General features: G+C 48.3%; 3 protein-coding genes across 3 annotated transcripts; all 3 read left to right on the forward strand.

The window, feature by feature from the left end:
• Window positions 1-318: 318 nt before the first annotated feature.
• Window positions 319-4199, forward strand: N7508_009840 (hybrid sensor histidine kinase/response regulator; the record flags this gene model as incomplete). Its single annotated transcript, XM_058467902.1, has 5 exons — window positions 319-533; window positions 680-821; window positions 908-2181; window positions 2251-3917; window positions 3988-4199. 5 exons carry the CDS (start codon window positions 319-321, stop codon window positions 4197-4199), a joined length of 3510 nt encoding a protein of 1169 aa, XP_058315748.1.
• A 1989-nt stretch (window positions 4200-6188) lies between these two features.
• Window positions 6189-8094, forward strand: N7508_009841 (putative MFS transporter; the record flags this gene model as incomplete). Its single annotated transcript, XM_058467903.1, has 4 exons — window positions 6189-6381; window positions 6430-6592; window positions 6646-7707; window positions 7776-8094. 4 exons carry the CDS (start codon window positions 6189-6191, stop codon window positions 8092-8094), a joined length of 1737 nt encoding a protein of 578 aa, XP_058315749.1.
• A 1479-nt stretch (window positions 8095-9573) lies between these two features.
• Window positions 9574-11388, forward strand: N7508_009842 (putative phthalate transporter; the record flags this gene model as incomplete). The annotated part of the gene is made up of 8 exons (XM_058467904.1): window positions 9574-9782; window positions 9837-9876; window positions 9932-10060; window positions 10107-10224; window positions 10272-10417; window positions 10464-10681; window positions 10732-11193; window positions 11265-11388. 8 exons carry the CDS (start codon window positions 9574-9576, stop codon window positions 11386-11388), a joined length of 1446 nt encoding a protein of 481 aa, XP_058315750.1.
• Window positions 11389-11729: the final 341 nt, after the last annotated feature.

Raw genomic sequence — 11729 nt, forward strand, 5'->3', positions numbered from 1 at the left:
GGCTTGATTTCTTGATGTTAAAAACGGGCTGCGACTCCATCTTTCGGGAACGTCGGTAGTCTCACCCACCAGTCAGATGATTGATGGTGGGGGTTCCGACCGAGGCACGGACTGCGCTTTTGGCATTTACCCATGACGCCGCGAAATTCGCGGTGCCACCACTTTATTCTCCATCTTCGCGCTTTTTCACGAATTTCATTCTCTCTTTTATTATTAATTACTTCCCACTCGATTTTTCTTTATTTTTTTATTTTTTATTTTTTTCCGTAAGTGCGTTCTTCACTTCTTCTGCTGGCGATCCCAACTGGACTGGGCACCATGAACGCGCAGCAGGAAGATCGCGATGCCGACTTACGCGCCCGAGAATTGTTCCATTATTTCCAACCGGACAACCCGGCTCTAATGCCAACCGGCCAGCACGCGAAGCGATCATGCGAAAACCCCACTATTCAAAAATCAAGTCCAAACCTGGTGTTGACGGCTCTGGCACAATTGGCCGCATTAAAGCTGGGGGTTCAACGAACAGTTATCAGGTACGATTTTCTTTGTTGTGATGCGTTGGAGTGATTCTACCAAATGCATACGGACGGCTCCGGTGGATTGTTCGTTGTACTTTTTCAAAGCGCGAACCTTGGAATCCATCCTCAAGATAGTTACTTACCCTGTGACAATCGTCCAGTCTGATTGATCGGGAAACACTTTATGTGGTAGCAGAAGCCTCGCGGTCGCTGGATTTGGCAAACAATGACCGGCATGAGAGACATGGCGATGGCCTCTGGGTGGGCTGTTCGCGAGGACCCGTAGCGGGATCTCTGTGCGAGGTGAGCCCTACGAGCTCCAAAAGGACTCTTTGTTCAAAGAAATCTCTTCGGGATGGAAATTGCTGATGTTTTCTGGATGGTCACAGAAAACCATTACCTTAAATGCCTCGGACGGAAAGCATGCGTTCTTCGTCGTAGAGGATTTAAAGCAGCATCCGACCTATTCCAATTTACCCTGCGTCGCAAAAGATCCGCATTTCCGGTTCTACGCTGGTACACCCCTGAAAACCGTTAATGGGATCAATATTGGCAGTTTATACGTGATTGATCCTCGACCCAACCGCCGTTTGGGCGATTCTCACAAAGAAACACTTGGAAATATCGCGGATGCGGTGATGGAGTATCTGGAGACCTCTCGGCAGTCATTAGAGGCTAATCGCTTGACGAAGCTATTGGCTGGCTTGAATACTTTCGTACAAGGTGCATCCAGTTCAGATACCCCGCGCGACTCAACTAGGCACAGCCCCGGCCAATCGGACTGTCTCCCATCGTATTCACCATGCGACCCTCATACTCCTGACACCGAGGTTGAGGAATATACGTTCAAGGCCAGGAGCAGAAGCCCACCACTGGTTTCGTCGACTCAGCCAAATGCACCTGACGTTGTTACTTCTGGCATCATTCCATCTACAACTCGCAAATTTTTACCAAAATCGAAGGCAGAACGGTGCCCGGGATTTAACGACAACAAATTACAGCGGACTTTTCAATGTGCTGCCAACATCATGCGAGAAAGCTTGGATCTGGGCTCAGACGGTGGTGTGGTGATTGTTGGCACCGGTGAAGATATCGATCAAGATTTGTACGATCACTCAGACGGGGAAAAGGAGAAAAAACTGGTCAAATTATGGGCGATTTCGGACACCAAACATCAGCCCCATGAAACCAAGGAAGAAATCGTTTCATATCCAGCATCACAGATGGAATCAAAATTTGTACGCCGAATGATACGACATCACCCACGCGGCGGCCTATGGTATTTGCATTACCATGGAGGAGCCTTTTCATCCGATGAGGATGGAATCAGTTCGGGGAGCATAAAGGATGCTCCCAACCCCTCCCAACCTCCACTTTCAGTACATCCAGAGTCGCTCAAATCGTTGCGCGAGAAGGATCTCCAATCAATAAGAAAGAATTTCCCCAATGCGACCAGAATTATCTTCGCGCCTCTATGGGACTCACTTAATTCGCGATGGTTCGGTGGTGCCTTTTGTTGGAGTCGAGCCGAGACTCGAGTGTTCAGTGCACATGTCGATCTGGGTGGACTCTTTGGATTTGGCTCATCCCTAATGGTCGAGCACAGTCGTATTCAGAGCCAAGAATCGGCTAAGCAAAAGGGCGATTTTATTAGTACCATGTCGTGAGTATTACGGGCCCTCCCTCTCTTTATAATTTGCCATGGACATTCCTAACCACAAAACCACCAAAGACATGAGTTACGAAGCCCATTGCACGGCATCTTAGCATCTAACGAATTACTCCTCGATCACGTGGATTCAGACTTCGCGAAGCGGCTTCTTGACACGATCCGTGCTTGTGGTCAAACCCTCCTTGAAACCTTTGAGCAGATCTTAGATTTCACCAAAATCAACTCCTTTGAAAGGGAACTATCAAGATCTCGCTCGCCCCACCAACGTCTCCAACGTGGTCGGCCGCAGACATTACACATCGTCAAGCTAGTCGATGTCCTTGCAGTCGTTGAGGAGGCTGTTGAAAGCGTTTGCTCCGGACAGCACCTATCAAGTATCATGAATGGAGGCAGTGCATCTGCCCGACTATGGCAGTTGGATCCGATGGATGATACCATGAGAGAATCGCAAACCATCGACGGCGAACAAGTGGACGTGTTTCTTGATGCTGCACCCCAGGACTGGCTTTATGTATTGGAACCAGGTGCTTTGAGGCGCGTCGTGATGAATGTATTCGGAAATGCATTAAAGAACACGGACGTAGGATCTGTTTCGCTCCATCTTGAGACTCAGAAGTCAAAGAACGACTGCCCAGTGCTCCTGATAACAGTTTCCGATACGGGCAGGGGCATCTCAAATAACTACCTTCGTTCCAATATCTTTACTCCGTTTTCACAAGAGAACCCAATGTCACCTGGTGCGGGGCTGGGTCTCTCACTCGTCCGAGGTATACTTCGTTCACTGGGTGGAAGCATTACAATTAAAAGTCAACTCGGCGTGGGTACAGTGGTGAAGATCACGTTCCCTCTTACATATCCTCAACAACGCCAGATTTCTGAAACCAAGTCTCCCGTTCCGGGCTTGTCGCCACCCACTATGACATCTATTGACCGTGTTACCACAGAGCTGGAAGGGAGGAGGGTATTCTTTTATCCCACCGCCAATTTCCAATCCAGCAAGCCGTCATCACCTCATATGATCAAACAATATCTGACCAAATGGTTCGGCATGGCTATTGGGGATCAGCCTCTTCCTACCGCGTCTGACTTGGTGGTTGTTGACGAGCGTCATTTGGATCAAATCCCCAAAGTCTATCGTCATGCCCTACTTTTGGTCCTGTCTCATCGAGGCTCTAGCCCATTGTCAACGGAGACTTTGATGAAAGAGCGACTGGTCAACTCAATATGGCTGACTCTTCCGTGTGGGCCTCACCAACTAGCCAGGACGCTTTTGAGCTCCCTTCAAAATTTACGGCCAAGCAAGGCCTATACGTCCGATAGCACGGCGAAATCTGTTCAACGTGACACAGATTTGGACTCAGACTCAACTGATCCGCGAACAAAGATGGCTCTCCTTCGGCAGCATGAAGTACGGCCCAAATCAAGTGATTCATCTCCGTCGGTCACATCATCTACCCCAAATGAAGAAAATATGAAGCCCAGAATTACGGACCTTCACTTGCCAGCTCATATTGGGAATGATGCCAAGGAAACCCATGTTTCCTCGCTGACTGAAGTAAAAGATGGGCTTCGAATCCTCTTGGTAGAGGACAACGCTATAAACCTCGCCCTACTCAAAAGGTTTATCTCAAAAGTACCAACGCAAGAACTGCACTGCGCCGTAAACGGCGCAAACGCCGTTGAATTAGTACAGAAAATGCCACAAGGCTATGATTATGTCTTCATGGGTGAGTAGTTTCTTCTCAGTCCCCAGTCTTCAAAATTACCCGAAAAATTCTAACAAATCCGCGCCAAAAGACATGTCTATGCCTATAATGGACGGATTCGAGGCAAGCAAAGAAATTCGATTGATAGAAACAAAGCGGCAGACCGTGTCTCCTACACGCATAATCGCGCTCACCGGTCTAGGGTCGGATGAACATATCTCAAGAGCTTATGCGGCAGGCGTTAATGTCTTCCTCCGAAAGCCGGCCTCTCTCAAGGAAATAATGACCGTGCTGGGCGAGTGAGAAAATTTGAAGATATTTCCAGCATTGGGAGTATCACCGGATCAATCATTAAAACTGCTGCGTCTGCGACCGGGTGGTCATCATTGCAGATTCATACCTCTGGAGGCAATCTAATTTTTCAGCTTCAGGATACGTGGCTCAACTACGGATGAAAACACAAGAATCGCATACAAAAAAGTCTTCGTTGAGTTGCCAAAATCCCTTGCCCACGGGCATTTCAATTGGCATCTCTATTGTGACCCGCCCCCATCGCGCCTGAGCTTGGCAGAAAGCCCCTCATACAACCCTGTTCATATCTTTGTTTTAGCCTTGGGCAACTTGATAGGGAGGAGAAGCAGACAAGAAATACCTCTATTGTCTAGATAGAAGCCGAGTAATTCGAACCCGATGCGATAGCCCCTGCATCAGTAGACTGTTGTAGATGTTGAGGCTATGAATAAGTCTTCAAACTATTCTGGTGGGCTCATAGCTGGAGACAATGAAGCCGCAAGTGGGAGTGATATCTGACTTTTATTTGAAGGAGGGAACTTGCCTTAGGTTCACCGTTTGATAAACCCGCGATGCTGAGGCATGGAATTAAATGAGCGGACCGCCCACATTGACATTCTGTTGGTTATGTGATACCGCACGTACTGAGCTAGCTCCCACCCGATATAAAGCAGGCTTTGACGTATCAATTCAAACACCAGTTGCTACTGACTATTTCAAGTGCGCGAGTAGGCAATACGAGATCGCAATTTGTTGTTGCTATGGCGAAAATAGCGTATGCTACGAGCCTAGCAATCGCATTTTCTTGAGGTCCGCAGCTTTGAGATGGCCCCCAAGCTCCCAGGTCACATGCATTTGCTTATACCTAGTATCCCCCAGCCTGTCAACCCAAAATCACTGGTGACATGCGCTCGCATGCTGTGGCCTTGAAACGAAATAGGGTGGAAAAGTGACGCAGAGTCAAGTGAAAACATGAACGTCGAATGCTTGTTTTCGATACTATTAGGCGTGCCAGGCATGTTCGCTAGGATGAGCCAATTATACATGTGCCAAGTCTCGTAGCGGCGTGATTGGATGAGCACAAATACAGACAATATGCATTTAAAGCTAAGTGGATTGAAGAGACTCAGTGCCCCAATACAGGGGCGACTGGGCATTGGTCTGAACTAGGCCTCTTTAGTATTGACTCGTTGCAAGGGGTCATGAGCTCTAAGTCTGAGGCAAATAGTGTCCGGGTGATTGATGAGAATTCAAGATGAATTGCACACCGAATTGCGAGAGTGTAGAAAGTCGAGGTTGACGTCACGAGCGCGGTCCTGACGTCATATACTCCCTAGGGTCACGTGTGCCAGGCAAACAGACATAACATAGTATCATGTAGACAATCATGGTTGATAAGGGACTGTATATGGCTTGGTTCATTTGAGAAATGTATAGTTTTATCTATATAGTACGAGCTGCATAACAATATACATCTGAATAGACGTACGATGTACCTATTGTACCGTGCTTCTGTTCTGGCCGAACTATGGAACCAGATAGGCTAATCTCCCCAAAAGAAGCATATCAGAGCAGAAGGCTGGAAAAATTTGTTCGATATTCGAAGTAAGGATAAAGAAGGTAGAATGTATAAGAAAGGGAATTCTCAGCCGACTGAAATATATTAAAAACGGCCCCCGTTAAAAGTGGCGAATCAGAAGCATGTACAGCCACGGAGTAACGGGAGCTTGGGTTAGCTCCAAGGAAAACCCAGCAAAGTCAGGTGCCATATAGCTCCGATCTACAGAGCTACCACACATTGCAAAATCAAAATCAGAAAGAAACCCATAGAAACAAAATGAAATCCATAGAAACAGAATAACTATACATTCACATGCATCGGGGAGTTAATCCGCGATAGCACTGCATAAAACCCTACCACAACACACTAAAAAGAAAAGTCTCCGCGATAAGACCACTTCCCCTCCACAACCCACCCAAGCTCATCGTTCAACACGAGCAATGTCGCTGGTGCAGCACGTCTCCGTCATAGATGGTGTGGATCGTGAACCTGAGCCAGACGTAGCAGAAGACTTCGTCCCCATCCGGAGAAAAATCAGCTACGATGTCCTGCAGCCACCAACTGAGGGAATCCCGGTCGCAGAGCTGCGTCCTGGAATCCCTGCGTATGAGCATTCCCCTCTGAGGCGAATAGGTACGGATCAATCAAATCAAGACGGAATTATCAGCTAACGTGTCTCAGTGCAGGTTGTGGTGACCGTCCTTGCGTGCTGGCTCGCGTCGGGTATCGTGTTTGGGTTCGCGGCTCTGAAACCAGTCCTTGTTGAGGAGGGTGTTTATCATGAGCGCTGTACAGCAGCTGAACTAGAAGAAGGTCTTGAATTGTGTTCTCAGCAAGATCTGAGGTAGGTCATCCCTGTGCTCCCGCGACAACTTTGTTATGACTAACCACCGCCAGACTCAATCTCTTTTTCACTATTGCTTCCATCACCGCCAATGTATCTGCCTTGCCAGTTGGAACAATCCTGGATCGCTGCGGCTCGCGAGTATGTTGGCTCATTGGATCCATATTGCTCGCCATCGGCGGGGTGGTCATGGGCTTCGCATTCCACATCCCCAGCTTCGACGGGTACATCCCGGGAAACTTCTTCCTCGCATTAGCTGGAACATTTATCTTCGTTCCATCCTTCCAAATTGCAAATGCGTTCCCTAAATATGCGGGCACGATCGTCGCGTTGGTCACGGGTGCATTTGACGCGTCGGCCGCCGTCTTCCTGTTCTACCGACTCATCTACGAGGCCACAGCAAGAACATTCACACCCGACAAATTCTTCCTAGGCTATCTCGTCGTGCCATTATGCATTCTAATTACAGTTATGACAATAATGCCGGCGAAGGATTATGTCTCAACACTGCAATTAGAAAACAGAATCGAAAGGGCGGAAGATGCCACACGCGACGTACACGACTCAGACGATGAGATCGAGAGCACAGCCGAGCTAAACAAAGTGCGCAGGAAACGTGCCGAACAGCGGAAGAAGAAAATCCGCCAGATTAACGCCGTATTGGGGGATAAAGACGAGCGCCAGCTGCGCGCCGACCGAGAAGAGGATCGTCAACAGACCTCCTGGGTCTGGGGTGTGTTGCACGGTCTTCCGGCGCACAAGCAGATGGCGACGCCGTGGTTCATTCTAATTACATTGATGACAGTCCTGCAGATGATCCGCATGAACTATTTCATTGCGACTATCCGCTCGCAGTATGAGTTTATGCTCGGGTCAGTTGATGAAGCTGATAGAATTGGGAATTTGTTTGATATTGCATTGCCGGTTGGTGGCGTTCTTTTCACGCCTGCTATTGGCTTCTTGCTTGATCGTCTTAGCGTGCCAGCGATGCTAGGTCTTATTGTTCTTTTCACTACTGTTATTGGAGTTTTGAATTCCATTCCGGCTGTTTGGGCTGGATACATGACAGTTATACTGTTTGTTTTACTACGACCTCTTTACTACTCTGCTATGTCGTATGTTTCTTCCCTTGCCCTTTCTCCTATAGCTTATATCATGCCGTTTATAACTAACATCGATACAGCGATTACACAACTAAAGTCTTCGGCTTCGCCACATTCGGTCGCGTCTACGGAGCCATCATCTGTCTATCTGGACTAGCAAATTTCTCCCAATACGGCCTAGACGCATTGACACACCGCACCTTCAATGGAAACCCAATCCCAATAAATGCCACCTTGGCAATTGCGGGATTTATCGTGGGCATGGCACTCGTGATATTTGTTTTCGTGGCTGTCCGCCAACGAAAAGTACAAGACGCAGTAGATGACGAGGAACGGGAGAGATTGCTCCAGTTCTTGGAAGAGGAGGAAGAATACGAGAGTGATGAGGAGTATCGTTGATGCATCGGGTTCGAATGAGTGGTTTTAGATGCTGGCCGAGGTTCGTTCGGCATTTAGCTTGAGTGCCGGCATGCCAATGTTTTCTCTGCTCATCTTTGTGTATTGTGGCTGTCATTTTTCTTAAATTATGTGTACTACCAAGACGAAAACGCGCGGGCTGGTCACATGCTCTGAGACAATAAATCGGAATTGGTTTTAGGTTTCCCCGGATTTCGAATATACGGTGGAGCTTGGGGGTCTGACGCAGAAGCTTCCAACCTCGAGCACAGCGCTAAAGCGGTTCTTAGCTGGACGAATGGGGTATATCTATTAGCCTAGATAAAGGGATACATGTATGATGAGCTCATGACCTGCATACTGAGATTCCCGACGGCCGAGACCAGGGTAGGTAGGTAGTGCCACGCTTTATGTACCAATGAAGAAGCTGTGAGAGATAACGAATTAAAATTTCGGTATTTCCGATGTGAGTCTGAAACAGACGTATCAGAAAGAAAATGTCAATGCTGAATGTTGCTCTCTTCGTATAGGAGGTATGGCTTGAGCTGACTCTTGCTTGGCTATCTGGACCTCGCCACTGGATGAAAGAGACAATCAGCACCACACGAGGCTACCATATAGAAAAGCGTTTAGGAGAAAAGAATGAAGGAAAAGTCGGAATACCCAGATAGGCGAAAGTAAAGCACAATAAATGACACCTACACCGCCATTAGTCCAAACAAACCCATTCAAGCCCTAATCAACAACCCCAACGAGCCAGTGGCAAAACAAAGACAATCGAACAACACCCCAACCCCTACACCTACACCTCTCCCTCCGCCCCTAAACAACACAAACCGAGGGGATGACCACTCGCCAAGAACCCGCCAAGTAACCCACCCCCGCATCTAAACCCTCACGCCCCCGGATTCTCACCAAAAACCTCCAAAGACAGCCATCAAACCTACTCCCAGCTCCTATCTAACTCGTCTAACTCGTAGAGAAAGCAAAAAGTGGATCCAAGCCCCCTCCTTTGTTTCGGGCAATATTGCTCTATTACGCGCTGACTCTACTTGCCAACTATCCTGTTAGCCCCCCAAGCTGCCGTTCTGTACATGTCTATACTGTAGGCGATTGTCTTGTCCCGAGGCCCCGTGTCGGCTATTTGATTCTCGTTCCGGTTTTGGAGTTGATGGCGTTGGCTGGGCGGGATCCATGGGGGGTTATTTGGCGAGTGGTCTTTGTGACTGGGTGGGAGGTGGTTCTGGTGTCTTGTGGAGATCTAGAGTAGGTGAACTTTATGATTAGTTTGTGAAGCTTTGCAGAAGTAGATAAGATGGTGGGTTTGCCTGCTTTTTTTTTCTTTTTCTGTACTGCATTCTACAGAGTCATTGTTCTCTATCTTGTCTATCCATCTATCCAGCAATCTCGATCAGAGGAATCGGGTTGGTCTGATTTCAATTGAATTGAATTGATTTGACACTTTGTGTTATTATGGGAAACATGGCTCCCATCGACGAGAAACCCCCTACTGTTGATAATATCGAGGATATTGAGGGCAAGAGCCCGCCCAGTGAAGATGATGAGTTTACGCCGGAGGAGCAGAAGAAGATTATTCGACGGGTTGACTTGAGACTTGTTACTATGACTGGATTGGCTTATTGTATTTCACTGATGGATCGGACTAATTTGAGTATGGCTGCTGTTGCTGGGTATGCTTCCCTTTTCATATTGAATGATGGGGTCAATTATTGACATTTTGACAGATTGAAAGAGGAATTGAGGTTGGATATTGGACAGCGATATGTATGTTTATACTCCTGTTGATACTTTTGGTTGGCTGATGCTAATTGTCCACTAGTCCATCATCGTTTTGATGTTCTTCGTGCCCTACATCCTCTTCCAACCACCGATGACTATTATCATCCGCAAGTTGGGCCCGACTATGTTCCTGTCGTCGATCATTATTTGCTGGGCTGCTATCATGATAGTGTGTTTTGCCCCCAAGGATATTGGTTCTCTGCTGACTGGTATAGGGAATGGGATTCGTCAAGGATTGGGGCCAATTGGTTGTCACACGTGTGCTCTTGGGTGTCCTAGAGGCAGGATATTTCCCTGGCTGTGTTTACCTGCTCTCTTGCTGGTATACTCGATGTAAGACAACAACCAAGAGACTCGGAACGATGGCTGACCACTCGAAGATGACGTCCAAAAGCGATTCTCTATTTTCTATCTCATTGGATGTGTTGCCTCAGCGCTGGCAGGTATTCTCGCTTTCGGATTGATGCAGTTGAATGGAAAGCACGGTCTGACTGGCTGGCGGTGGATCTTTATTCTTGAAGGAGTGGTGCGTAGTGCGTGGTATCAATTGAGTGCATATACTGACGGACCAGATTACCGGCTTCATCGGCATCCTATGCTTCTTCTTCCTCGTCGACTTCCCAGACCGCGCACACAAGTCCTGGCGTTTCCTCAACGAACGTGAATGCCAATTCATCGTCCGCCGCATCAACGACGACCGTAACGATGGCAATCTCGAAGCCTTCTCCATGAAAAAGTTCCTCAAGCCCGCACTGGACATTCATATCTGGGGCTTCGCAATGATCTTCTTGTATGCACAATCCCTTCCCCGACCCGATGATCTATTCTAATGATAATTAGCTGCCTCACAACTGTGACCTACGCAATTGCCTACTTCCTCCCAATCATCCTCCGCCTCGGAATGGGCTACGGCGTCGGCGAATCGCAATGCCTCGTCGCACCACCCTACGCCTTCGCGGGAATCGTCATGTACGGCACAGCCTGGGTGGCCGATAAATATCACATGCGCGGACCGATCCTGATCTTCAACGCCTTGCTCGCCATTATTGGGTTGCCGATGATGGGCTTCGCCAAGGGGGATGCGACACGCTATGCGGGAGTGTTCTTCACTGTCGCTGGAGCCAATGCCAATATCCCCGCTTGTATGGCGTACCAAGCGAACAACGTGCGTGGACAATGGACACGTGCCTTTTCCAGCGCTACTCTTGTCGGATTTGGTGGCCTTGGTGGTATCGTGAGTAGTTTGGTTTTCCGTGAACAGGACGCGCCCGGTTATCGGCCCGGAATGTATGCCGCTATCGCGTATGTATCCCTCTGTCCCCTTCTGTCTCCGTTTGGTCCTTCCGTTTGATCTCTGACTGATGTCTCTGCAGGTGCAACATTCTTATCATCATCTTGGTTATCGCGTTGAGTTTGTGGTTCAGACACTGTAATAAGCAGGCAGATCGGGGAGAGCGGGAAATCGAGGGCGACGCTCAGTTCCGATATACCATTTGAGTCATATAGTCGAGATAGCAATGTCAATCAGGTGTTTCATTATCCACTTCAATTCGTATCGGAAGCTCAACCGGAGCTCTTCTCTGCTTCCCCTCGGTGGGTTATAGCCCACTTTCGATCAGTTTCCCGGCGGGAAACTCGGGGGCTCACCTCCGCAAAGCAGTGGGGAACTGGCGGAGTCGAGGGGCGACGGGGGCAGGAAAAGGCGGTTATTGGTTAGATAAGCAGCAGTTATCAGTGGACTCCGTTTCCCGATAGTTGCCCGTCGGCAAGGGCAAGTCACTGATAAAGTATTAATTTTTGGCTCTGTACTTCTTTGCTTTCTTTTCTTTTCTTGTATC

Source organism: Penicillium antarcticum (assembly GCF_028974205.1).
Source record: "Penicillium antarcticum strain IBT 31339 chromosome Unknown utg000009l_segment0_segment0, whole genome shotgun sequence".
NCBI lineage: Eukaryota > Fungi > Ascomycota > Eurotiomycetes > Eurotiales > Aspergillaceae > Penicillium > Penicillium antarcticum.